The sequence below is a fragment of the Neophocaena asiaeorientalis genome, unplaced genomic scaffold, assembly GCF_003031525.2.
Source record: "Neophocaena asiaeorientalis asiaeorientalis breed wild unplaced genomic scaffold, Neophocaena_asiaeorientalis_V1.1 scaffold86, whole genome shotgun sequence".
NCBI classification, from domain to species: Eukaryota; Metazoa; Chordata; class Mammalia; order Artiodactyla; family Phocoenidae; genus Neophocaena; species Neophocaena asiaeorientalis.
The window spans coordinates 5949207-5976136 of NW_020175039.1; the positions used below are offsets into that span (position 1 = coordinate 5949207).

The following is a 26930-nucleotide window of genomic DNA, read 5'->3' on the forward strand; positions in this document are numbered from 1 at the left end:
TTAAATCATTCATTCATTCAACATTTATTGAGCGCCTACTGTGTGCCAGGCACCGTGCTAGGCGCAGAAATACAGAGATGCATAAGATACAGTCCATGCCCTGAAAGGTTCACAGTCTAGAAGGGGAGACAAACATGTAAACAACTAAAATACAGTATGATAAGTGCCACAACAGAAGCATTTACAAAGAGGAGAGGTAGCCTGGAGGGGGAGGGACACGGGGGTGGTCTTCCTGGAGGAGGGGGCCTTTGAGGGGGATTCTGAGAGACGAATAGGTGTTTGCCAGGCAGACAAGGCAGGAGGAGCAGGGTAATAGCATTCCATTCTGATGAAACAGCATGAGCGAAGGCACAGAGGCATGAACTGCATGTTTTGAGGGGCGGGGAGCTCTATTCTGGTGGTATTGCTGAAGTTGGCTCCAGAGGCTGTGGCTGGAGAGGAAGGCAGAGGCAGGATGATGAGGAGAAACTGAGAGCAGGAGACATCTCAGAGGCACCCCAGAGGACAGTAGAGCCTGAGGGAAGGAAAGCTTCCACCCAGGAAGAGAAGGTTCCTGGCTGACCCAAGTTACGCCCGCTTGAGGACAATCGGAGTCCTCACTGCAGCCCCAAAGGGACTGGACACAAGGCCAGAGGAGGAGCTGAACTGAGGGAGGGCTGAACAGAGGGGAAGGGCCCAGGCTTGGGGTCCTGGAAGCTGCCACTCATTTGAGAGCTCTCCGCTCCTGGACTTCTGATTTCTGCTCTCTGCTGCGCAAATCCCCTGCTCCCACCATGATGGGGCCAGGGGCCAAATGAGAAATGACCTGGGAATGTCTTTGGCCAACCGTAAAGGGCGAGATGAATGGCTTTACTAACTAAAAGAGGAAAGGGTTGAGGATAAAGCAGGAGTTCCTCAGAATACGGGCCATAATGAGAAAACCAGAGTTGCCCTGGTGGACGATGGCTCTCTGGTCCCCTGGGGAGGAGGGGCCCTGTTGGCCCAGGGCAGGGGCAGAGGCCAGCTGTGCAGGGAGCATGTGTGACCTACAAGACAGTGGGGCTGCAATCCCAGCCTCCTGGTGTCTCCTCAGCCAGAGGTCAAGTTTCCTTGGCAACCAGGATCCTCCGCCTTCCAGGCAGTAGGGGAGTCACCGAGGCAGAGATTGTCCACAGCCAGGCTTCCAGCCCTTTCCTCTTTCTCAGAAATGGCTGTTTGAAAAATGCCTGCATGGGGGCCGGGTGGAGGTGGAACAGGGAGGCTGGGGGAGGAGGGGCAGACTCTCAGTAAACCAGAGCCCAGGTACCCCTCTGAGTGACCACTTTTCCAAGGCACCACACCTCAGGCCACTTTGAGGGAGTGAGTTTCTTTCCCTGCCCTGGATGGGAGGAGGGGGAAGATGGACTCAACCTGTTCATGGCTCCTGCTGCCCTGAGTTCAGAGGCTACAGTGAGAGTGAGGCCTCTTCATCCTCACTGCCATCACGGGAACAGAGGAAGGGAGGAGGGGAGGTTCCCGATTAGCTCTGCCCTCGATGGCTCAGCCTCACCCCACGGAGTCTCCAAGCCTTCTGTCAGCCCCCTTCCTCTCGGTCTCAGGCTCTCGTTGCCTTGCCCCTCCTCTCCCCCCGACCCGGGTCGGGGCGTGGTGCCGGCTTGATGGGCTGACGGAGGTGGTGGTGGAAGCAGTGAGAGGGAAGGTGTGGTGTGAGCCATGGTGGGTGGCTTCCCCACCACAGGGGTGGGGGGCGGGGGGGCTGGGCTGGGCTGTGGTGGGGTCACTTGCTCTTGTGTAGGTCCTTCAGCTGGCGGAGCTTCTCCAGGAGCTGGGCCCGGGAGTAGCCATTGTCTCCCGTGGGGCCTGGGCCTGGCCCCAGAGCCTCCTGCAGCACCAGGCAGTGCGTCCTCAGAAATGGGTTATAGGAGCGCTCCTCTCCCAGGGTGGACGGGCACTGTGGGGCGAGAGGCACCCGGGTTTGGTGGGGAGAATCTGGAAAATAGACCCAACAAGGGAAGAACGCCCACACCGCCCCATCCCAGGGTCCAGAAGTTCTCACTGGAAGGCCCTTGTGCCAAATATGTCAGCTCTGGAGAGGGCCCTGCAGGGTCCGCAGGGATGAGCCCTCTCTCAGGAGTGCCCTCGGCCCCTCCTGGACCCCAAGCCTCGCACCGTGCTCCTGCGTTCCAGCCGCTGCCTCTGCACCCACTGCATCTTCCTCTCCCGGGCCAGGTTCTCGGGCTCCACCACGCCTGCAAAGCCCAGGTTCTCCTCCGCGTACTCGTGGCCTAGGGATGGCCATGGGGGCCAAGACACAGGGCAGAGTGAGATGGGTACGGTCAGAAAAAGTCCTCCCCACCCGCAGGCTATGGGTACCTGACGACTGGGGAGGAGGGGCAATGCTTCCAGAGAAGCCCCGACCACATGGAGCTGTTTCTCTAAATGTGGGCACAAGTCAGCCACGAGTGAAGAGGCAGAAGCATTTCAGGGGGGAAAACCACCAGACCTGGAGCCAGAAGACCTGCATTCTAGCCCGTCTGGCTCTGCCCAGCTGTGCGACCTCAGTCAAGTCATGGCACTTCTCTGAGCCACAATGTTCTCCTTTGGCAAGTGGGGAAAATAATAATGCCACTATAAAATTATGTGTTCCTGGTGCCTGGAACAGGGCCTGGTACACGTTAGGTGCTCAATAAAGTATTTGTCGAATGAATGAATGGATGCATGTATGTTCTGAGGATTAACTGAGATATGAGTAAATGTGTTTTAGAAACTATGGATATGCAATGCACACATGCACCTACGTATGGATGGATGGATGTTCCATGTACGTGCATATGGATGATGGACGTACAGTGTGTGGATGATGGATGCAGGCAATGACCCATGCAGAATGGATTTAAGGCCCCTCTTTGCTCGTTAAGCAAAGGCAATTTTCTGTTCTAGGCTTTGGCTATGAAAAATCAGCCATCTCCCAGGGATGCTCTGGGACCTACAGGGCTCCCAAGAGGCTGTGGGCTGGTTGCCAGGGAAGCAGAGTCCTTACAGAGCCAGTTCTGCAAACAGAAGGGAGCTCTGCCCCCACTGCTAGAGTTGGCTCCCAGGAGCCACCAGAGGTGGAGCTGTATCCCCTCTGGGCCAGGAGCTGAGTCGGCTGGGACTCTGGGGGTGTGAGGGAGGGGCACCTCACCAGGCCACAGCAGAGTGTCGTCCCCCAGCCCCAGCACGGTGTCCAGTGAGCTCAGCATGGTCTCTGCGGTTCCCTCAAAGGTCCGTCCTGGTAGGGTCAGAAGGTATGTGTTAGGTACAAGAACCACACAGCACGGTAAGGTACATGAAAAGGGTGGGGACCAGCTTGTACAGCTGGGGCTGGCCACCAGCCCTCAGCCGTGCCCTTGCCGTGCCCACTTCTCTGGCATCTACTCCTTCCCTCCCTCTGGGAGCTGGGCCCAAATATTCAACCGCAACTGAGCCCATTGCACATATTGACATGCGGATAGAGGGGCTGCAGAACCTTCAGGCTGAGTTCTGTGGCTCCAAGCCCTCTTGATATAGGGTTGCTCTTTTCCGTAGAGCACTTCTTTCTTTGCCTGTGCTGTCTTTGGGACTCCATGCACCTTGGGACCTGTGATCCTCCCACCGACAGGATCACCCTCTCACTCAGGGGTTCTCAAGTTTTTGTAACTAGTCTTGCCAGTCACTGTATCAGAGAACCAGGCTCCACCCAGTGGAAACAAATGCCCTTCGAGGTCTCTACTCAGTTACAGGCATCGCCTCATTCTGTCCATCCCCCGCGGGAAGTCGTGAGGATATAAAAGAAAAATCGAGGTAACAAAGGCGGGAGTAACTGCCGAGGCAACATGGGTACTGAAACCAATGTTTTCATGCATTGCGTGGAGCTGTGGCTGTCCTTGGGCCCCTGCTCTGGCCTCTCTCCCTCCCTCTTGTCCCCCCTCCTCCCTCTTCCCTTTTGGGGGACTCACCACAGCCAGAGAGGAAGAGCAGGTCCCCTGAGAAGAGGCAGGAGGGACCCTTATAGGGCTCCCCATCCAGCAGGTAGACCAGATGGCCTTGTGTGTGGCCAGGGGTGGCCAGAGCCTGGATCTGAAGCCGTCCCACACTAACCACATCTTGATCACACAGGGGACTGAGAAGCGAGGCAATAGTGGAGAGAAGGCTCTAGAGCTTGTGCCATGCTGATCCTCCCTCCCCTGCCCTGCCCAGGCCCAAGGGAATGGGTGATGTACAGGAGGGGGGCTTCCCCACCAGAGAGAAAGAAGGCACCCCCAGTGCCCAGGACTTCAGACCCAAGCCCTCCTGCTTTCTCTTTTGGGGACTATGGCTGGATCACTTGGGGGATGGGCAGTGGCAGTCTTCAGATGGGCTGTGATCTACTCTCTTAAGGGCCAGGAAGGGCATCAGCAAAGATCCACCTGCTGACACCCCTGAAACATGTGACTAAAGGATGGGGGGTGAGGGGAAGGGTCCACAAGGGCCATCCCATCCCTGGGTCAAGGACTTACTGGGTGAGGTAGGGGATGCCGTCCTGAGGGCTCCCATACACCCGACAGTCCTGGTGCAGCCGGCTGAGGTCACGGTTCCCTCCACTGTGATCCCTGTAGGATGGCACAGGCAGGGTCTTTAAGGGGCAACTGTACTGGGCCTCCTGCCTCCTTCTTCCCCAAGCGTCTCCAGGTCTCTGAGACATGGGACTCCTGGCTTCTGGACTGAACCAAGCTGTCCACACCTCTTCTGGCCTTAGTTCAAGCTGTCCCCCTGCCCAGAATGTTGTCCCAACAACTTGCCACCCCTCCCCTCATCACCAACTAATGCCAACTGATCTTCTGGACTCTCAGCTCCAGGGTCATCAGTCTCTAATTCCTCCAAGTGGATCTGATCACACCCTCCCTGGTGCCCCTGCCACCGTACCCTGTGCCAACTGTCACAGTTGTTACTGTTTATCATCGCTGTACACTTCCATACAGGGCTGTCTCCCCTATTGGACTATAAGCTCCTTGATGTTAGAGATTACAAGGTTTGCCCATGCCCAGCACACACGCCCGCACGGAATGGAAGGTAAATGCCTGCCCCATTCTCCTCTGGTGCTTCAGAAGCCTGGTAAGTAGAGCAGTGGGAGACCGCCCCTCCCCCTCCCTCTCTGCTGGTGCCCCAGTGACTTCATGAGGATGGTGTCCACCCATACTGACTTCTTGACTCTCGGCCCAGCCTGTTCTCATGGGACCCAGTCCTGGCAAGCCCAGCCGGGGCAGGGGCCAGCCAGGGAAGAGGATCTGCACCCAGACCTCCCACCTCAGCCCCTTACCAGTGCTTGTGGGTGCAGAGAATGGCAACCAAGTTAACGCCCTCCTTTTCAATGGAAGCCTAGAGGAGAGAGGGGGCAGTGAGACTGAGGAACAGGATGCAGAGGGAAACAGGGGCATGGGTGCTGGGTGGAGAGGAGAGGAGAGGAGAAGCGAGCAGGGAGAGATGAGGGAGAAGGAGGGGATGAAGCCAGAGAACGAGAAGCGGGTGGGGAAGAGAGGGCCGGGTAAAGGGGGGCAGCTGAGCCCCAGCCTGGGCACAAGCGAGAGGGAGATTCGTGGAGGGGGTAGACACACAGACACACGCACACACAGATAAATAAGTAACAAGAGGGAATGATAAAGACGCCCAGACACGACAGACAGAGGCGAGGAGAGAAGAGCGAGGGTCAGAAAGGGGGCCACAGAGAGTGAGAGGCGGAAGAAAACTCCCTAGACCCGCAGTCCTGGGTCAGCACCACTTGCCCTCTGGCTCTGATTCCCCCACTGCTGCCCTCCCCCTTCCCCCCCGCCATGCCCTGACACTGAGCCCCTCCCCATGGTGTGTTTCTGGTGGTCTCTTTGTGCACATGTGTGTCAGGGTCTGTGTGTGAGTGCACATGGAGGGGGGCACATCCCATTGGCAGAGGGCAGGGTCAGCCTCTCTCTAGCAAGGAGAAGCTGCCAGTCCTCAAGGTGACCCCAGGTACCCCCGACCCCATCCTCCCCTCACCTGTACGGCCTGAGGGTCTGAAGGGTCCACAGCCACAGCCAGCCGGGCCTGGGTGTCGATGATGAGGTAGCTGTAGTTGTCTGAGAGGACGGGGATAGGAAGCACCTTCACTCCTGGGGAACAAAGATGGGCTGTGGGCGGGGTGATGGGGCGGGCAGCCCAGCAGTCGGGGGTATGAGATGGGGAGTAGGCTGGGAGGGTGGCCACGGTTTGGGGCGATGCTGGCCCGGCGTGGCCAGAGCTCACCATTGAAGAGGCGGGGCTGGGTTCTGGAGTGGCCTTTGGGGTAGCGATTCCGAGCCCTGCGCAGCTGCTGGCGGTAGAAGAGGTACCCGAGCCAGGTGCGGGTGTACAGGCTGTACCTGCAGGACGGGACGTCTGTGCTCAGCCCTGCCCCTCTAGCCCAGACCCTCCGTGAAGCCCAGGTCCCATGTCTCCACTCCCTCAGTCACCCCCTGAGTCAATGCAACTCCACCATCGCTTATCGTGTGCTGTTTGCCCCGCTCAGTACTCAGGACAAGATGGAGAATGAGACAGAAACACCCCCAAGCTCACCAGGCGAGATGTGAGCTGAGGAATTCATAGAAGAGAACGGAGGGTGAGGGTTTTATTCAGTGAAAGGAGTATAGGCGTTAGGAAGCTGCAATGAGGTGGGAACAGTATTTCAGGAAGAGCAGCGGTGTGTCGCAGTCATGCCCAGGGCTTGCTGAAGACCGGATTCTTCGGCCCCATCCCAGTATTTGAGACTCAGCCAGTCTGCGGTGGCGCTCGGGAATCTGCATTTCTAACAAGCTCCAGCTGATGCTGATGCTGCTGACCCAGGGACCACAACTCTGAGAACAACTGGGGTAGAGGAAACAATAGGCCAAGGCCCAGAGGCAGCAGACAGCAGGGTTTACTTAGGGAAAGTGTAGAAGGTTCTGTTTGGCTGTTTGGTGGAGGAAGCAGGCAGTGGTGAGGCTGGATGAGCTGACCACACTCCCTCCCTCCACCTGCCTCCATTCCAGGCCATCCCAGGCTACACAGTGAAAAGGGGGCATGAGGAACAGAGGGGACTTGCGAGTGACAGAGTCCCCCAAATACAGGATGCCAGCACGCAGGGCTGGCTTCACAGGTGTGCGACCCGGCAGTCACATAAGGCCCCGCACGTGGTGTGATGCTCTGCTGTTGCCATCTTGAAATTCTTAACGATTTTCTCTTTGAACTTGTGTCTTGTAAGTGAAGTCTGATGGGACAATGGAACATGCATGCAAGCAGAGGTGGTACACACAACATCACGACATGTGTCTGCTCCGTCCCTGCTGCCCCCCACACACCGTGTTTGCGATGGCCATGAGCACAGAATTCTGGTGGACCCTCTATGTGTGGAAATTCAAGGCCCAAAGTGAATACAGGTGAGTGTACATCTATGAGTAAAGAGTGGGGTGGTGGGCACTGGCTGGCCCGTAAGCCACACTTTGGGTTCAAACTAGAATTTGCTTGAAATGCATCAAGAAGGCAATGGTGTTCTAAGAAACACAAATGATCAAGGAACCCTTATCATGTTACTTCCCTGTATGATCCCACCACTGATGCTGCAAACGATGCTGCTACAGAAGGAAAGGGAAAGAGGCAACCAACCTGTCCTTCTCCTTCCAGCCCCTCCTGCTCATCAGTAAGCTGAAAGCAGAGAGAGCCGGGAGAATGTGCACGTATCAAGAAGTGAAATAAAAACAGCTGAGTTAGTTCGGTGCCACATTTCCACCGTTCTGGTCGGAACATAACACATATCCACGTACAAGCTAAGAAACGTGACTTATGTAGTTTCGGTGATCCCACATATGAGCTAAATGTTCTTGTATTTGCATTTAAAAGTGGCACTGCATGATATATAATGAATGGCATAATTCATGCTAATAGTTAAGATTTTAAGTACTCCTCTGCTCAGAATGACATTAAGTAGCAAATTAAAAACATCACGGCAAGTCGGCAAGTCAAGAGAGAGATCATAGAAGAAAGGAAAGGCTTTATATTTTAGTACCTTATGTGGCACCTCTTTCCTGCCTTTCGAGCAACAGACTCCAAATTCCTTTTTGTAAAATCCCATCTTACACTGGGCCCTGCAGAGCATGAGCAGGTGTGGTCTCAGGCCCTTTGCTTCAGTGCTCAGGCTGAGGCTGGGGTGTGGGCGGGGTCGGCCAGTGCTCAGGCTTACAGGGCAAGGCAGTCAGAAAAGGGGTGGGGGGTGGTTCTGGCTGATTAAGCCTGAGACAGAAAAGTTGAGGTGGGGATGTGGACGAAGGGCCCTAAATCCCTACAGAGGCTTGCTGTGTCTGTGTCGACCCTTTGCTTCAGTGCTCAGGCTGAGGCTGGGGTGTGGGCGGGGTCGGCCAGTGCTCAGGCTGAGGCTGGGGTGTGGGCGGGGTCGGCCAGTGCTCAGGCTTACAGGGCAAGGCAGTCAGAAAAGGGGTGGGGGGTGGTTCTGGCTGATTAAGCCTGAGACAGAAAAGTTGAGGTGGGGATGTGGACGAAGGGCCCTAAATCCCTACAGAGGCTTGCTGTGTCTGTGTCGGGGAGGCAGCAGGGGCAGGCGCTCTTCAGGCCCCTTTGGGAAGAGCAACCTGATCTGTCTGCAAACAATTTGATCGAAACCAAGCACGTTTCCATGACAGTTTGGTCGAAACAATTTAGCTGAAGGTGAATCATGGCTGTCCCAGCTCTGTGTGCCCATGCCCTTGTATCCATTGGGAATCTAGACGCGCTGTGGAGGGGTTTTGCCATCCTTTTCTTAAAAAAATTAATTATTTAGTTTTGGCTCTGTTGGGGCCTCGTTGCTGCACGTGGGCTTTCTTTTACTTGCGGCGAGCAGGGGCTACTCTTTGTTGCAGTACGCGGGCTTCTCATCGCGGTGGCTTCTCGTTGCGGAGCACGGGCTCTAGGTGCACGGGCTTTAGTAGTTGTGACGCACAGGCTCAGTAGTTGTGGCACACGGGCTTAGTTGCTCCGCGGCATGTGGGATCTTCCCAGACCAGGGTTCAAACCTGTGTCCCCGCATTGGCAGGCGGATTCTTAACCACTGTGCCACCAGGGAAGCCCCTTGCCATCCTTGATGTGTCTTTATGTCTGTTTTTTCATAGATCCCGTTTTTATTTTTAAACCCATTTCAGCCACTTCCTACTTTCACTCATTCCACAATATTTAGTGAGGCCTTGCTATTAGCCTGCTCTGGGCACACAGTGAGTAAGGCAGAGTCCCTGCCTTCTTGAAGCTTATATTCTAGTGGGACAGACAGGACAATAAACTTACTGTCAAGTGAAGATGACGAAATAAACAAGGCAAAAGGACAGACAATGAGGACAGGAGCTGCTATTCTAGATCTGGTAGTCAGTCACGGAAGGCCTCTTTGAGGAGGTGACATTTCCAAGAAGTGAGGGAAAGGCCGTGTGAGAATCTGGGGAAGGGACACCAAGAACAGGCAAGTGAGAGGTACCAAACACCCGGAGGGGGGGTGAGAGCTAGTGGGAGCTGCTGATTCTCTCCTTTCTCCCTGCTGTGATGCTGGACTAACGAAGACTTGGCACAGCAGAGATGCCCAGCCAGAGGGGATGGGTTGGAACAACCTAAATACCCTGGATTGGACTCCAGACCAGAAAAAGAATGTTAGGGGGACAGTGTGCAAAATTTCAGTAAAGTCTAGAGAGTGGTTACTAGTTTGTATGGACGTTGATTTCTTGGTTTTGATAACTGTACCATGGCTATGAAAGATGTTAACGTTCAGGGGAGCTGGGTGAGGGGTACATGGGAATTCTTTGTACGAACTTTGCAACTCTGAAATGATTTCAAAATGAAAAATTTTTAAATAATAAATAAGAAAATAAAATCACCCTTTCCTCTGTGCCCGGACACCACCCTGCATCCATGCCCGGAGTCCTGTTCCTGACTTCATTTCTTCCTACTTAGGCTTATGGAAAGTGCAGGGGCTCTGGCAACAGAAAGGTCTGGGTTCCAGTCACGGCTTGGTCCATCCTTGGTCTGAGAACTTGGGCAAGTCAATGGTCTCACAGATCAGGCTTCTCATCTGTGTGAAGATTCATTGACATACAACAAGATGACAAATGTTAACATTCTCCAGGGCCTGACAGGTGGAAGGTGTTTAGCAACTGCCGTTTCCTTCCCAGATTCAGCCAGGCACCCCTCATAGCTGCTAGAACGTGGCCGTCCACATCTGGGAGGGACTGGCAAATGTTCCCTGTCTTCCCTTATTGGATACTTATTATATGTGCTTTGTGCTCCAGCGAAGATGAAGGTGCAGCAGAAGCTGCAGTAAACAAGGCCCTGCTCTTTCATTGACTTTCTCCAGCAGGTACTTATTGCACATGCTGGACAGGGTGCGGACGGCAGAGAACAAGAGAGATGGCACCCTGCCAACATAGAGGAGCAGCCAACAGACACCAAACCGGAAATCAAAACACTTGACATGCAAGCCGTTAACTGTCGTGGGAAAGGAAGATGGTCTTACTGTAGACAGGGTGGTCGGGGGAGGCTCCTTCTCTGAGGGCGACGCTTGAGCAGGGAACAGACAGATGAGGGAGACAGCAGTGCAGACTGTCTGGGGGTGCGTAGCACCAGCGCCCTGGGGCAGGCACGAGTAGGGCACGTTCTAGGAGTTGCCAGGAGGCATCGAAGTCTCTAGCCAGAGAAGGGGTCAGCAAGGTGCGCAGGCGCCAGGCCACGGAGAGGAGGTGGAAAACTGCTGGTGGGTTTTAAAGTGGGGAAGCATGTGTTCTGACTTCCCTTTTTTTTTTGCGGTACGCGGGCTTCTCACTGTTGTGGCGTCTCCCGTTGCGGAGCACAGGCTCCGGACGCGCAGGCTCAGAGGCCATGGCTCACGGGTCCAGCCGCTCCGCGGCATGTGGGATCTTCGCGGACCGGGACACGAACCCGTGTCCCCTGCATCGGCAGGTGGACTCTCAACCACTGCGCCACCAGGGAAGCCCTGACTTTCTTTATTAAGACCTCGCTCAGTCGCTGTCAGAAGGTACAGTGAAAGGGAGCAGAGTGGAAGGTGGCAGGGGAGCTGAGTCACTCAGTGGGGGAGATGACGAGTGCCTGGCCTAGAGGGGATGTTGGAGATGGAGAAAGGTGGGGATGGCTGCCAGACCTGAGATCTGTGCTGGCCGGGGTGGCCCTTGTGGGCCTGAGGTCCGGATTGGTGCAGAGCGGGGGGAGGGGCCTGAGGACCTAGTGGCCCTGGGCCACTCTCTCCAGGCCTGGTCCTTCCCTGACAATGAATTTCTCACGAGTCTCTCAAGTCCCTGAGCTCCGCCTCCTCCTGCATCAGCCGTTCGGCTGTGTCACAATCACCAGGGTCCATAGCCACGCTGGTCAGCTCTTCCTCCTGCTGCCTCTCTTTCTAGGAAAGGCCCTGTCATCCTCGTAGTTACAGAACTTGAGCACCCCTTTAACCCTTTCCCCAGTGTAGGTGACCCAGACAGGATTCCTCTCAATTTCGCTTTCCACCCACCTCCCCCGCATGGGCTCACCCCTGGGAACAGGCCCTAGAAGCTCTCAGTGAGGCCCTTAGGAAAGCCTCCTTCATCCAGCTCTCTGCCTCTGAAGCAAACTGCAAACTTCTGGCAAACGTTTAAGTTCCTAAAGCGCCTCCTTTGACTGCACCCTGCTCCCGCGCAAAAGCCTTCAGTGGCTCTGCATTGCTGATGGGAGAGTGTCCAACCCCCAGGCAAGCCCTCTGTGGGCTGGGAGGAGGCAAGTCTCTGCCCCCTCCTCCCGTACGGCCGTGTCCCAAGAGTGAACAATCAGACCCGCCTAAATGTCTGTCAAAGGCACGGTGGATAAATAAGTGGTGACCTGTTCAGACCGTGGAAGACCATACATCCAGGAAAGCGAATGATCTAGAGCACCAACCCTCAGCCTGCAGAGCTCAAGCACAGACATGCCACAGAGAAAACAGGTAACCTGACGGTATTTATCTAAAATGCCAAAGCACGCAAGACCATCATTGGTATTGTTTAGGGACAGAGACATATGTATCAACAGTAAAAGAATAAAGGCAGCTGAGGAGATAGTCAACACGCACATTAGCAGGGCTTCCTCAGGGGCAGGGAGAAGGTGGGTGGGGAGGTGGGCACGGGCTTCACAGCATCTGTAATATTTTCTTTCTTAAGCTGAGAGGTGGGGGGATTGTTATACTATCTATCTTCTTCTGAATGCCTGAAACAACTCATTAAAATTTCAGAACTACAGTCCTGCCTGGCTCCCGGGGAGTTCTCAGCCTGGAATACCCTGCAGGCCTTTCTACTTACTAGAACCCTAAGCATCCTTCAGGGCTGGGCTCAAACCCGGCCCGATTGTCCCAGCAGAAAGCTATCTTCCCCTGCTCCATCTGGGGCACTCAGCCTCTCCCCGTGCCTCCAGGGGCAGGTGAGCCCTGCAGTGGCTGGGCCTTATCAACTTCTACCCGGAGCCCTAACCAGCGCCATGCAGGGGGCAGGCAGTCACCAGCCTTCTCCTCGTGGCTCCTCTGCACCCCCATGGCTGCCCCCAGCACTAGCCCAGCACAGAACTGGGACCCACAAAATGCTGGCTTAGCGACCAGGAAAGGCAGGGCAGGGCCAGGCGTGCAGGTATTAAAGTGACGGGCACAGGACTTCCCTGGTGGCACAGTGGTTAAGAATCTGCCTGCCAATGCAGGGGACACGGGTTCGAGCCTTGGTCTGGGAAGATCCACATGCTGCGGAGCAACTAAGCCCGTGCACCACAACTACTGAGCCTGCGTGCCACAACTACTGAGCCCATGTGCCTAGAGCCCGTGCTCCGCAACAAGAAAAGCCACTGCAATGAGAAGCCCGCGCACCACAACAAAGAGTAGCCCCCGCTCGCCGCAACTAGAGAAACCCCGCACGCAGCAATGAAGACTCAGTGCAGCCAAAATAAATAAATAAATAAATTTATTAAAAAAAAAATAAAGTGATGGGCACAGAAAGAGGATTGTCAACACTGCGGCCCCACCTGACTGGCCCCGTGCCAGGCCAGTGGATCCTGTGAGGGCCGGTGGGAGCATCCAGGGCCCAAGTTACAGCTACCTCTGCCCCTGTTCTCCCCTCCCCTCCTCACCCGCCTGCTTCCAAGTCCCTCCCCTCTCCCAGCTGCACGCACATGGTAGAGCAACTTGCTCTGCCATGCAGCTCACCAAGACCCAAGGGCATGGATGGGGCAGTGTCACTGGGGCACAAAATCCCAACTTCTAAAGTCGAAGAGATGCGGCAGGACAGAGGAAAGGGGGTCTGAAGATGGGTCCATAGTCCCAGCTATGCCCATACAGGTTAGAGCATCTCTCCAGAGCCCACTGGCCTCATCTTTAATAATAATGACTTTTCCCACAGCTTTCCTAGACCCCACCTGTGAGCTAAGTGCCTCCCATCAATTATTTCCTGTCATCCTCCAAGCAACCCTGAGGCAAGTATCATTATTTCCTCCATTTTACAGACAAGGACAATGGAGCCCAGAGAAGGGGGGAAGGGATTTGCTGAAGATCACAGAGCGGCAGAGATTCACCTGAGGCAGCCTGACCCCGGAGTCCACACTCTTAACCGTTGCAAACCCCAAATAAAAGGGTAGGATGAGATGAGTGGGCCTGAACTATTTGGGGGCAGACCCAGCTCCTCTGAGGGCCTCTGCTGGGAAAACTGATCTGTCAGGGTGGTTACAGTGTTCCAGACACACAGCCCAGGATCTGGCCTCTGGGACCTCCTGGAGCACTAGTTTTAGTCTCTTTGAGACACAGACCCCTTTGAATGCTGTGAATTCTCTCCCCAGACCAACTCCTTACATATGCAGCAGTTTCCCCGAGGACTACAGAGGGTCAGAGACCCCCGTAACTCTCAGGAGAAGACCCCTTTCAATCTAGGCTCTGCCATTCTCCACCCTGGACTTATGACTGGGTGGATGGCTCCATGGGGAGCATCACGAGCCAGATGGAGAAGAGAATTTAGGAAAAAAGGTGGGACAATGTGGAAGTGAATGAGTCCCTGGGAAGAACCTGGCCTTCTCTGCCTCCTGTAAGGCGGCCCCACAGCTTCCTTTCTTCTGTTGCCCGAGGCAAGAAGCAGGAACTCACTCTCCAAGCCTCAGTTTCTCTCTCTGTAAAACCAAGTGCTCAGGCTTCCCTGGTGGCGCAGTGGTTAAGAATCTGCCTGCCAATGCAGGGGACAAGGGTTCGAGCCCTGGTCCGGGAAGATCCCACATGGAACGGAGCAACTAAGCCCGTGCGCTACAACTGAAGCCCGCGTGCCACACCTACTGAAGCCCGCGCGCCTAGAGCCTGTGCTCCGCAACAAGACAAGCCACCGCAATGAGAAGCCCGCGCACCGCAACGAAGAGAAGCCCCTGCCCGCCGCAACTAGAGAAAGCCTGCACACAGCAACGAAGACTCAACGCAGCCAAAAATAAAAAATTTAAATTAAATTAAAAAAAAAAAAAGAAAAAACCCCAAGTGCTCCTTCTCTCTGAATGAGCAGCTGAGTCCAGGAAGTTCACGTGACTTACAAGATGACATTGACCTCCCCAGGGCCTGATGTGGAATTCTAACTCCCTGCCACAGGGTCCCCAAGCAGGGTCAGAATGTGCCCGAATGCATCAGAACGATCTCGGAGTGCTGGTGAAACAAAAAGATTCTGACATTTTCCTCTTTTGCTTACCCCGGCTCTGCCCCCCACCCCGCCCCTCCTGGATTCTGATTCAGCAGTTCTGGGGCCCAGAACTACCCACTGTGGCCTCACCAAAAAGAAAAGAAAGTTTCCTAATTGGTCCTCTGGGACCCACTGGGAGACAGAAAAACCACTCTGCAGGGCGGGGCTGGGGTGGCGGCGGCAGGCCTGGGGCAGCCTGGAAGGTGCCTGAGGGCCCTCCCCGCGGGTCGGGTCGGGGCTACAGGACACAGCACCCCGTCGCCCCAGTGAGAGCCACAGGCATACCTTTCACTCCTCGCCTCGCTGAACCAGAGTGTGGCGTCTTTGGTATCTGAGCCTGAACCTCCAGCCCATGGGAGGCCACCAGGGACAGCTGGGGCAGTGAGACACAGCCCCTCCCCACCCCCTTCTTTTGGCTGGCTGTGGAGAACACACAATGAAGCCCTTCTTCTCCCCCTCCTCCCTTGAGCAGTCTTGCCATCCTGGGCAGCTCTGAGAGAGGCCTGGGGGCTGTCTGTCCCAGCTAGGCCCTGGCCCCAGACTCTACCAGCTGGACAGCAAGCCCAGGCTGAGAGGCTTCTCTGGTCGGGGGGGTGCTTTTGGCTTCTCCTCTCCTGCACCCCCGGGACCCAGGTTTTCCCAGGCTTTGCATCTGACCAGTGACAGGCAGTCTTTATGAAACCAAACCGGAAATGCCTGTCTGAGGGCTGAGGGACCTGGACAGCCACCAGGACACAGAGTCCTACTGGAGCACAGCCTGCTCTGAGGCCCCTCAGGAACAAATCGAGCCACTAGCTGTTCTGTGCTTTCTCAGAACTGAGGAAACTGAAGATAAGGAGATAGCTAAAAAGGCCCTCAAGAGTGAGAGTTTCTGGAAGCTGCCAGCAGGCCTTGGGGGGTAGGGGGACCATTTCCCCATGACCAGGAGAGGGGCAGTGCCTGCGTCAGGTCAAGACACAGGCCTGAGCGGGAGACCACGGGGCCTGTGTCTATTGTCTCCATACCCATCCTGGGTCACCGTCTTTCCCAGGGGGGAGGGAGAGCGGCTGCTGAGGGCTCTTGGGAGGACCAGAGACGCAGGCATTGCTGGCGGCCTCTTTGCTGGATCTTGGTCCGGCGCAGGAGGCCTGGACTATTTCTGTCTCCTTGCCTGAAATCCCAGGCCACCTGCCCAGACAAGGCCCCTGGGGTTTGTTTGGTTCGGTCTGTTCTTTTTGGTGCCTCCTCCCCCACGCCCCCGCTCCCTCCCTCACCCTAATCCCAGGCCCTCTTGATTCAGTCCTGCTCCCTGGGCTAGGCCTGTGGGAGTCCAGTGGGGAAATCACACCTCTGAACACCTGATGCAAGAATTAGCAAGAATATGCAGTGAAGGCTCTAGGAGGGGAGACAGCGCTGCAGGCTTCGTAGAGGAGATGGGACTTGGGCCAAGCTATTTATTCATTTAAAAGCCCTTTAACATGGGGATATATGTATATGTATAGCTGATTCACTTTGTCATAAAGCAGCAACTAACACCATTGTAAAGCAATTCTACTCCAATAAAGGTGCTAAAAAAAAAGCCCTTTAACAAGCACCAGCTCTGTGCCGGGCACTGTTCTGGAAGCTGGGATAGAGCAGTGAAAGAAGTTTGTTCTTTCATGTGGCTCATATTCAGGTTGGGAAAGAAAACCAATAAGCAATAGGCAAGTCGATATACAGGATGTCATGCGGTGATACGTACTACGGAGAATAAGCTAGCAGCGTAGAGTAACAGAGCGCAGGCGTGGGGGCCTTGCTGTTTTTACACAGGGTGGTCAGGGTAGGCCTCTCGAATAAGGTGACATTTGAGCAGAGACCTGAAGGAAGAGAGGCACAGGCATGTGGCCATCTAGGGGAAGAAAGTTCTAGTGAGACAGAACAGCGAGAGGTCTTGGAGGTTAGACTGTCTCAGAGTGTTTGAGGAACAACAAAGTGGCCTGTATGGCCGAAGCCCAATGAGCAAGGTGAACAGCATACCAAAAACAAGTGAGGTTGGGGATCGGCGGCCACTCAGGGTCTTTGAGCCATTCTGGAGGCATCTAAGCAGAGAAGTGACACACTTCTGACTTCAGTCTTAACAGTTTCATCCTGGTTGCGATGCTGAGCGTGCGCTGGGGGTACAAAGGCTGAAGGGAGCTGTCAATTTAGGAGATGAGGTGAGAGGCGACCACAGGCTGGCCCAGGGTTGTAGCAGTGGAGGTGGGTTAAGTGCTCGATTTTGGATATATTTTGAAGATGAGCTTTTTTTTTTTTTTTTTTTTTTTGGGGCACGCGGGCCTCCCACCTTTGTGGCCTCTCCCGCCGCAGAGCACAGGCTCCGGACGCGCAGGCTCAGCGGCCATGGCTCACGGGCCCAGCCGCTCTGCGGCATGTGGGATCTTCCCGGACCAGGGCATGAACCCACGTCCCCTGCATTGGCAGGTGGACTCTCAACCACTGCGCCACCAGGGAAGCCCTGAAGATGAGCTTTGATGCAACAAAATTTGACGTAGGGAGGAAGGCCTGGCAGGCCCCAGACAGAAGTACAGCAAGAACACAGAGCCTGGGGAAGATGGGATTGGGGGAGATGGGTCCGGAGGGGATGTGGGAGAGCCCCTTTGGGTGAGGGGTGTGGACTCCACTCTGTAGGCAACGTGGCCTGGGGAAGGGGGCACTGGGAGCCATCCAGCCGAGGGGCCGCTGTAGATGGTGACACTGCAGCTCTCCAAGGTCCCAAGGCCTGCAGAAAGGAGAAGGACCCTCCCTGCTCCCTTCCTGCAGGCTGTGCTGTGGATGGCCCAGACCACTGCCTCTATGTGGCCTTTCTTCGGGCCACGAGCAGGTAGGTCATTCACTCAAGAGTCCTCAGCTCAGGACCTTTGCCACCCTTTGAAATCAAGCCAGTGGTCCTCACTGGCCCCAGAGAAGGGCTTTCCTCTTTCAGAAGTGGAGCAAGCAAGGTTTGTCCTGAGACAGCTGGTTTCACTTGGGTCAGGAGGTTCAAGAAAGATCATCTATGCTTAGGAGTGAAGAGAGCACTTGGTCAGGGAGGGTGGGAAGGTTTTGTCAGCTAGGACTGTCCATCCAGAGGCCGAGTGCTTTCCACTTTCTCAGACATTCTCAAGGCATTCCCAGCCTAATTCCCCATTCACCCCCGTCCCCGCCCCACCCCCTGAAGACAGGCTCTGCTCAGGGGCCCTTTCTCTACTTAAACCTCCTCAACTACCACTGAGAAGGCAAAGGGGCAAAAGGGAAACTGAGGCATGAAGTAGGAGGCACACATAGGGGAGCACACATTCCGGATCCCAGCCTCCTCAAGCACACCCTGCTCCTCCTGGGGAAACTGTCACGCCCTGCCTCCTGCCAGTTAGGGTGCCTGTTCACATGCTCCTCTCCCCGACCCCTTGAGAACGGCGACCAGACTCCGCTCGTATCAGTGATCCCGCAATCTCGACCCAGGGCAGTTAGGGGGGTCACTGAATGAATGAAGGGTTGTGGGATTTCCTGATGGGTACGTGGGCAGGATAGGCTTGGAAGACAGGAGTAGAAGCATGTAAGGAAGCTCCAAAAAAAAAAAAAAGTGAGGGGCTTCCCTGGTGGTCCAGTGGTTAAGACGCCGTGCCTCGGGCTTCCCTGGCGGCACAGTGGTTAAGAATCCGCCAGCCAATGCAGGAGACACGGGTTCAAGCCCTGGTCCGGGAAGATCCCACATGCCACGGAGCAATTAAGCCCGTGCGCCACAACTACCGAGCCTGTGTGCCACAACTACTGAAGCCCGCGCACTCTGGAGCCCATGCTCCACAACAAGAGAAGCCACTGCAATGAGAGGCCCGCGCACCGCAACAAAGAGTAGCCCCCAGCTCTCCGCAACTAGAGAAAGCCCATGCACAGCAACGAAGACCCAACGCAGCCAAAAATAAATAGTAAATACATTTATAAAAGAAAAAAAAAGACTCCATGCCTCCACTGCAGGGGACACCGGTTAGATCCCTGGTCAAGTAACTAAGATCCCACAAGCCGCATGGTGTGGCCAAAAAAAAAAAAAACAAGCAGACAAGCCTCCCCAGTTAAAGCTATCTGGGCGCCTATTTAAAAAAAAAAAAAAAGGAAGCTCCAGAAGGAGCCATGGCCCAGCACCATGTATCCTCCCTCCCACCCATCCCCCATGCTATAGAATGAGCAATTGCTAACATTTCCTGAGCACTTACTACAAGCCAGGCCCTCTGTAGAATTTCATTTGATCCTCACAGGAGCCCTGTGAGATAGGCACTATCACCAGGCCCATTTACAGATGCAAACAACTGAGGCACAGAGAGGCTGAGTTATTTGTCCAAGGTCACGTGGCTACTAAGGAACAAAAGCTAGGATTCTAAAGCAGATTGTCTGTCCCCACATGCTATGTGCTTAACTATTCCACGCTGCCTCCCAGGCCCCGCAGAGTCCCAAATGTGTGTGTCTACCTCAGGTTAGCCCAAATCAACCCTCCATTGTGCCGTTATCCCCATCTCAAGACAATGGTGGTTATGTTTGAGGAAAGCCCTTAATAACACTGTCAAACACCAGTGAGTATTGTTATTAATGATAACATCAACGACTCCTCTCCCAGCCATTGCTTCCTATCTCCATCGTCCACTTTCCAGCCTCCAACAGAATCCTCTACTTGTGGTCCTCTCAGCCACACATTTAGGATGGAGTGTGCCCATGTGCTCTGCCCCTCCCATCATGTCCTGCCCCATCCTGTCCCCCTCCCTCTCCATCCTTCCTGGAGGCACCCTCACAGCATTGACACCTGCCCATTTCCCTCAGACCGTTTCCTGCTAACACCCCCCGTCCCTCCCAGCAGCCAGCGGCTTCTCCCCCAAGGGACTGGACTGATTGTTTCCCAGACCCTGGAGGGGCAGGATCTGGGATTCTGATTCCAGGCACGCCCTTCTGCTCTGCAAATTTGGGGAGTTGATTCCAAGGCAACCTTGAAATCCCGCCACAGGAAAGCCCACGGAATACTGAATTCCAAAGAAGCTCTCTGAGAATTCCAAGTTTGAGGATTTGGAAACTCCCACACCCCAAGTTCTAGGACTAGCCAAACCCTCAGGATCCTGAGGTGGCGACCTTGGGAATTTTGATCTCAGGACTTCTGATTCCAGTCTCTTGTGGAAACTTATTTTTCACTTCCTCAGGCCATTTGTGTGATTTCAATGTTACCAATTTTGAAAGCTGGAAGTAGATTTAAAAATCCCTCCCCAAATAGAGCAATCAAATTTCCATAAATTTTGTAAGGAGAAATATTCTTTTAAATCCTAAATATGCAGATATTTGAATATTTGTAAATCTCATTATTTTAATGCAGAGCAGTGGTGACTTAGTTGGAGCATCATTGAGAATGTGACCACTGTTTGGGCTATTAGAGATGCAAATACCCCAAAAGGCACACGTGCAAGATTCCCCCCCACCCTATGTTTTTCCAGTTTTCCCCCCACTGGGCCCTTATATCTCTTTGTCTTAAGAGTGAGTGTGAGCACAGTCCTAGGGGTGAAGCTTCTGGGATATCTGGGGTGGTCAGGGGAGGAGGGGTGAATTGTACAATGTCTTCTCTGAAACTCAGGAAATTCCCGGCTTAGGTCCTCCCCCGAGCCTGGCCTGGGGCCAGGGCTCCCATAGTTCCCAGGCCCAACATCACGTGCTTCAACGGGGGCCTGAGGTCCTGCCCCCCGGCCCTGCTGGTAACGGGAAGGGGATAGAGACCCTAGGAAGCCTTCCTCTTGTGGCTCCTTCCCTGCCTCTTAGTGTTTCTGTGGTAGAACAGGGCTGGTCGCCACCCTTGCTTGGCCCAGGAAGGAGTAGAAGTAGGTGGAAGGGAAGAATGAGGACTGGGGTGGGGGTGGAGGGTGGTCAGAAAGGAAAAAGTCGCTGGAGGTCAGTGAACCAGCGAGAAGTCGGGCTGAGTGATTAGGGTCGGATTTCACAGCCTGAGGCTTATGACAGGGGCCAGGATGGGTGGGGGAGGGGACTGAAGGAAAGGGATAGACCGACCTACAGAGTTGGGACAGAAGAGCTTACATTGAATGGTAGGGAGTTGAGCGATGGGGAGAGGGACAGGGACACATGGAAGGAGTTAGCGGTTTCACGTGAGACTTAGAAGGTCTGAGACATTCCTTCTCACCAGCACCTGCCCACTGGAGGAACTTGCGGGGGTGGCGGGAGCCCGGGCTCCTGCACCTGCTCTCTTTTCCAGCTCCCTTGTCTCCAGCCCCTCATCTGGCTCTTTTCTCCAGATGTCCTCTCAACGCCCCCTTTCTCTGGCTACCCTGGCCTGCTCCCCACCCCACCCCCCCCGCCAACTGCTTTCCCCAACCCAACCCAATTTTCCACCCCCAACTTCTCTTCCTCAGTCCCCCGAGATCAGTGGCTTCTCCAGCCTGCCTCTCCAATCGCTCTAATCTGGCCCTGGATCCCCTAGCCCTAGCCCCGTCAGAACCCCTAAACCCTCCCCCGGCACCCCTCTTCAGTCCCCCTTTCCAGCGCGACCGCTTTCCCGAGCCCCGCATCCCGCCGGAGGCCGGCACGAACCCGATTCGGAAGAGCAGCCGCTTGCTACGCGCCATGAACAGGCTACGGAGGGTCCGCTGCGCTCGGCAGCTGCTGGGGCTCGCGAGCAGGACGAGGACCAGGAGCAGCAGCCCGCAGCTGGCGACCCACAGCCACGACGAAGGCCAGCCTTGCCAGGCCATGCTGGGGGCAGGCGCCCGAGGCCGCCCAGGGGGCGGGGCGGGGCGTTGCTACGCGACGACTCGGCCCAGGCCCCCACTTGGAGAACCTGAGGGGTTGGGGCCACGCCCCCTGCACCCGCAAGCTGGGGGACTGGGGGCGTTCTGGTCCCGCCCCTTCATTGACTCGCGTTCGCACCCGCCCACTCGCCGTCCCTGGCCTGGTGCACTCCTCGAATGTCACCCGGCTGAAGGTGGCCTGGCCCCGCCCCCGGCTGGCCGGTCGGGAGGCGTGGCCGGAGCCGGCATCTGATCTGCGCTAATCCCGGTATAAAATCGCTGGAGTCCGGGGCTCGGCCCCACACTCCCACCTTCCCCCAACAGGGAACTCTGAGAGAGGCCCTGGAATGGGCCTCTTGGCGGGAAACCGTAGCCTCATAAACTTTTTCAGCTGGAAGGAACCTGGGAGATCACATGGGTCAGCTGCCATTCATTCATTCACTAAATTACTTTTCTGTGTTCTCCTTTGTGCCAGGCACTGTGCCAGGCTCTGAGAATGCAAGGATCAAAGACACACAGTCTCTTCATTCCTGGAACCTACAATCTAGAATCCAGCAGAGAAACAAACCAAATAAGCAAACAAATATAATTATATATGTATTTATCTATACTTACATATACGTGTATATGTACACATATATTGCTACCTGTGTGTGATTACAAATTGTGGTGCTATAAAGAAATCGAACAGAGGGGGCAACGATATGGAGGACAGAGAGGGCCAATTTAGATGGAAGGGCCTCCCTGAGCTGGTGACATGTAAGCCATGCCCTGAAGGATAAGAAGAGGCCACAGAGGCTGAGGGAGTGATTCGACCAAGATTATACAGCAATGGATGGCAGAGGCAGGACTAGGACCCAAGGTATCCCAAGACCAGTGGGGTTTCCACATCATTAACCACCCCCCCTCCCCACCATGCTGCCTTCCCAATGAGTTCTAGAAGTTGTTAAGGTCAGTGGGTTGGAAGGAATTGTAAAGACAGGTGTGGTGACCTCTACAAATTTGGGCAAACTGGAGCTAGGGCTGGGCTCCTTCTGGCTCCAGCTCTAGCCCTAGCCCAGCACAGGGAGGGAAAGAAATCTGCAAACAGTGAAGGTAGCCATCTCCCCAGCGGGGAGATAGTTGGGGAGGGAAGCAGGGGAGGCACTGCTCTTGTTTTCTTCTCTTGCTTTTGGGGCTTCGGCCTGTGCTCTGGCCTGAGAGAGGCTAGATAACCTGACCCCCAAACCACACTTTTTCTCTCTCCCTCTGATGTACTGTTATTAGATAGCTGAATCTAAAGACTGAGTCCCCAGTGTGGAGAATATAGAGGTATAGGATCATTACACACAATGAACTGGAGGCCTCATTCCTCCCCCCACCCCAAAAAGCCAAGAGATGGGTTAAATTATCCCCAGACTGAATTGTAATCCCAACACCTAATCCTGGGTTTCATTCAGTAACCCCAGACATGAAGTTTCTTTTATGTGGATACATCTTGAAGGCCGGAGCTATAGCCTGCTCCCTCCCTGTCTCCTTACCCACAATTCAGCTTCTTCTCAATGTCTGGCACATAAAAGGCTCTCAATAAACAAAAATCAGATAGAATTGAATTAAACCCCTGTGTATGCCGCAAAAGAGGCGGGAGTGAGAAGACTGACAAGCTAGTTTGTAGAAGGCCCTTCCGGGCCAATGGAGCTTGCATGTCTCTAAGTCTGTGTCTATACGTGCAAAGTGAAGAATTGCAAAGCCTCATCAAGAGTCACTGTGAACACACTTTTCTGCAGGTAAGGCTGTGCCAGGCATTATATTGAGAAATTAAAACACAGTCCCTGTCATCTGAAACAGGAAATGCAGGCTCAAGCATGAGCCTGCAGAGATACAGAGATGACTGAATCCTAAATCTAATCTCATGCTACACACACATTTACAAGATTATTGCTAATTATCCAAGATACATTTCAGGAAATGCAAGGAGCTGGACAAGGCTGGGGATAAGGAGTGAGAGTGGGTGTTTTGGGGGACTCATGCAGGGCTAGGAAGCCACCTTCCCCTTCCCCGGCCTGTTCCGGAAGACTTCTAGAACATATCTGCTCCAAATCTGCTTTGTTTTCACCTCCTCTCCCATGAGAATCTTCTGCCCCAGCCAGACTGATGCTTCATTATTCACCCCCTCCTACACGTTATACCTGATAATACCTCATTGCTTACAGACATTTGGCTTAGGGGGCACTGTCAAGGTTAAGGTTTGCCTCTGTTTGGCAGATCTTTTACTTTGCTGAGATCTCCTCTCATTATCCATAGTTGTTATTGGAAACCTCAGGCCCAGCTCCAATTCCTTTGCTTTCAGCCAATATGCTTTTTAGAGTAAATAATTTCTGTGCCCACCCACCCCTCTACCCCTTTTTCTCACTCTGTATAAGCAAACTCGAGTATCTCCTTGCCTTAAAAACTTCTCTTGGGGGCTTCCCTGGTGGCGCAGTGGTTGAGAGTCCGCCTGCCGATGCAGGGGACACGGGTTCGTGCCCCGGTCTGGGAAGATCCCACATGCCACAGGGCAGCTGGGCCCGTGAGCCATGGCCGCTGAGCCTGCACGTCTGGAGCCTGTGCTCCGCAATGGGAGAAGCCACAACAGTGAAAGGCCCACGTACCGCAAAACAACAACAAAAACAACAACAGCTTCTCTTGGGGCTTCCCTCATGGCTCAGTAATTAAGAATCCGCCTGCCAATGCAGGGGACAAGGGTTTGAACACTGTTCCGGGAAAATCCCACATGCTGCGGAGTAGCTAGGCCCCTGTGCCACAACTACTGAGCCTGCGCTCTAAAGCCCGTGAGCCACAACTACTGTGCCCATGTGCCACAGCTACTGAAGCCCGTGCACCTAGAGCCCGTGCTCCACAACGAAGAGGAGCCCGCACTCGCCACAACTAGAAAAAACCCACACGCAACAATGAAGACCCAACGCAGCCAAAAATAAAATAAATTAATTAAAACAAAACAAACTTCTCTTGACCTTGGGTCCCTATCTAGATTCTGTTCTGCCTTTATCTTAACACAAAGGAACACTAGTTTCCTGAAAGGCCGTCTCCGTGGGTGTGGTAGATTGCATTTCGGTTCTCAATTCTTCATCTCTCCCTGAAAACACACCCTTCACCATGTGACTATGCACCACCTCCATGGAGGTGCAATAGATTTCTCCCGCACCATTGATGTTGGGCTTGACCTTGGGACTTGCTTTGGCCAATGGAATGATACAAGCAGAGGTCTTAAATGTGCTATTATGGTTGAACTTGGTCTCTGTAGCCATGCCTTTCACCATGAGAACATCCCTCGGGTAGTTAGTTGCTGGTTTAAGGAGACTGAAAGACACATGGAAGTGACCTGACCCCACTCACAGCTTGGAAGCCAGCCCAGCCCAGCAAAGCCCAGCCTAGATGAGCTGAAACTTAGCCTGCCCACAGGGGCACGAATGAGAAGTACATGCTTGTTGTTGTATGCCTCTCAGTTTTGGATTTGCTTGTTCTGCGGCATTATGGCAACAATAGCTAACCCTGACAGTGGGAAGCAGAAAGATTAGTTATTAATGTGCTGAAAGCAAGGTGCTTAGATAACTGATTAGCTATTTGGAAAAGAGCAATTTAGACCCATGCTTCACAGAATACACCAAAATAAATTCCAGGTGAATTAAAGTGCTAAGGACATAAAATTAAAACACACCAAATTAGAAGAAAATTAAATGCATGTCCAATCTCTGGACAGTGGAAGACTTTCTAGGGCTAAAAGCAATAGAAGTGTTTTTCTAATTTTCTTTAATAGGCATATGTTACTCTTAAACTCAGGCAAAAAGCAACTGAAGACTTAACAAGGGGAAGAATTACTCTTCTGGTTCCTTAAAAAAAAATTTAACCTTTATGTTATGAGGTAATATGAACAAAAGAAAAAGCCAAAAAAAAATTTTGTGGAAAATACTTGTCTCAAATTTGTCAAAAAGTTAATCTACTTAATATATAAAGACCTTAAATAAATGAGAAAACACAGACCCCCAATTAATAAAGGGATAAATGGCTAATATACACATGAAAAAATGTTAAACCTCAAAAGAATCAAGAAAATGCAAGATAAACAATGAGACAAGATTTTCATCTATCAAAATAGCAGAGATTAAAGACAGTAATACAATTCTGAAGGCTTCTAAGAATATGGGAAGATGAGTATTTATACATTACTTCTGGAGGTATCACTTGGTACAATTTTCTAGAAAGCAATTACCAATATGCATCAAGGCTTTAAAAATATTCGTATCCTTTGACTCAGTAATTCCTTTTTAGCCACCTGCCCAAAAGATCTGCCCCAAATACATCATTTGAAATGTACACAATGGTGAGACTGTAAACAGCCAACAGGTCCGGCAATAAGGGAAGAGTTAAGGTTCTGTGAACCTCTGTGCAGCTTTAAAATGGTGTTTATAGTTAAAACCCAATGTATTGCATGATCCTGTATTGGATCCTGGACCAGAAAAAGGACGCTGGGGGACAGCTGGCAAAATTTGAGTAAAAACTGTAAAGGGATTCTTAGAATTGTATCAGTGTTAACTTCCTGGTTTTGATGCTAACACTGTAGTTAAAAGTAAGAAGTGTGGGGCTTCCCTGGTGGCACAGTGGTTGAGAATCTGCCAGCCAATGCAGGGGACACGGGTTTGAGCCCTGGTCCGGGAAGATCCCACATGCCGCGGAGCAACTGGGCCCGTGAGCCACAACTACTGAGCCTGCGCGTCTGGAGCCTGTGCTCTGCAACAAGAGAGGCCGCGACAGTGAGAGGCCCGTGCACCGCGATGAAGAGTGGCCCCCGCTGGCCACAGCTAGAGAAAGCCCTCACACAGAAACGAAGACCCAACACAGCCAAAAATAAATATACATTAAAAGTAAGAAGTGAACATTTGGGGCTTCCCTGGTGGTGCAGTGGTTGAGAGTCCGCATGCCGATGCAGGGGACACGGGTTTGTGCCCCGGTCCGGGAGGATCCCACATGCCGCGGAGCGGCTGGACCCGTGAGCCATGGCCGCTGAGCCTGCGCGTCCGGAGCCTGTGCTCTGCAACCGGAGAGGCCACAGCAGTGAGAGGCCCGCGTACCGCAAAAAAAAAAAAAAAAAAGTGAACATTTGGAGAAGCTAGGTGTCAGGTGTATGGAACCTCCTTGTACTTTTTTGCAAGTATTTTGTAAGCCTGAAATAAGTTCACAATAAAAAGTTAAAAAAAAACCAGAATACACACAAATAAAACAGTATCGATATGTCGATAAACATTGTTTTTTAAAAAAAACAATACAGGGGACTTCCCTGGTGGTCCAGTGGTTAAGACTCCGCGCTTCCACTGCAGGGCACGTGGGTTCAATCCCAGGTATGTGTTGGGGAAGGAGATCCCGCAAGCCAGCGAGGACAATAAATAAATAAATAAATAAATAAATGCTTGACATAGTACCTGGTACAACTAAGCATTCA

The 26930-nt window shown here is 53.5% G+C and overlaps 1 protein-coding gene across 2 annotated transcripts; it reads right to left on the reverse strand.

Moving 5' to 3' along the window:
* Positions 1–21420, reverse strand: PNKD (PNKD metallo-beta-lactamase domain containing). Of its 2 annotated transcripts, none has more exons than XM_024763159.1 (9): positions 21258–21420; positions 6253–6368; positions 6007–6086; positions 5297–5355; positions 4497–4589; positions 3957–4120; positions 3164–3250; positions 2149–2264; positions 1–1930 (listed from the first exon to the last, which is right to left on the reverse strand). In XM_024763159.1, the coding sequence occupies exons 1-9, from the start codon at positions 21416–21418 to the stop codon at positions 1757–1759; spliced, it is 1050 nt and encodes a 349-aa protein (XP_024618927.1). In that variant the 5' UTR covers positions 21419–21420; the 3' UTR covers positions 1–1756. The 2 variants fall into 2 exon arrangements, with proteins under 2 accessions (XP_024618927.1, XP_024618926.1); XM_024763158.1 differs by having other exon boundaries at positions 6007–6119.
* Between the last annotated feature and the right edge of the window lie 5510 nt (positions 21421–26930).

Excerpts from the sequence above, each read along its gene's own strand:
- PNKD (XM_024763158.1), bottom strand. The coding sequence starts at position 21,418 with ATGGCCTGGCAAGGCTGGCCTTCGTCGTGGCTGTGGGTCGCCAGCTGC. Across the intron at positions 6,369-21,257 it reads CGGCTGCTCTTCCGAATCGG|GTACAGCCTGTACACCCGCA; the intron begins GTTCGTGCCGGC and ends CCCGTCCTGCAG. Across the intron at positions 5,356-6,006 it reads CAGACCCTCAGGCCGTACAG|GCTTCCATTGAAAAGGAGGG; the intron begins GTGAGGGGAGGA and ends TCTCTCCTCTAG.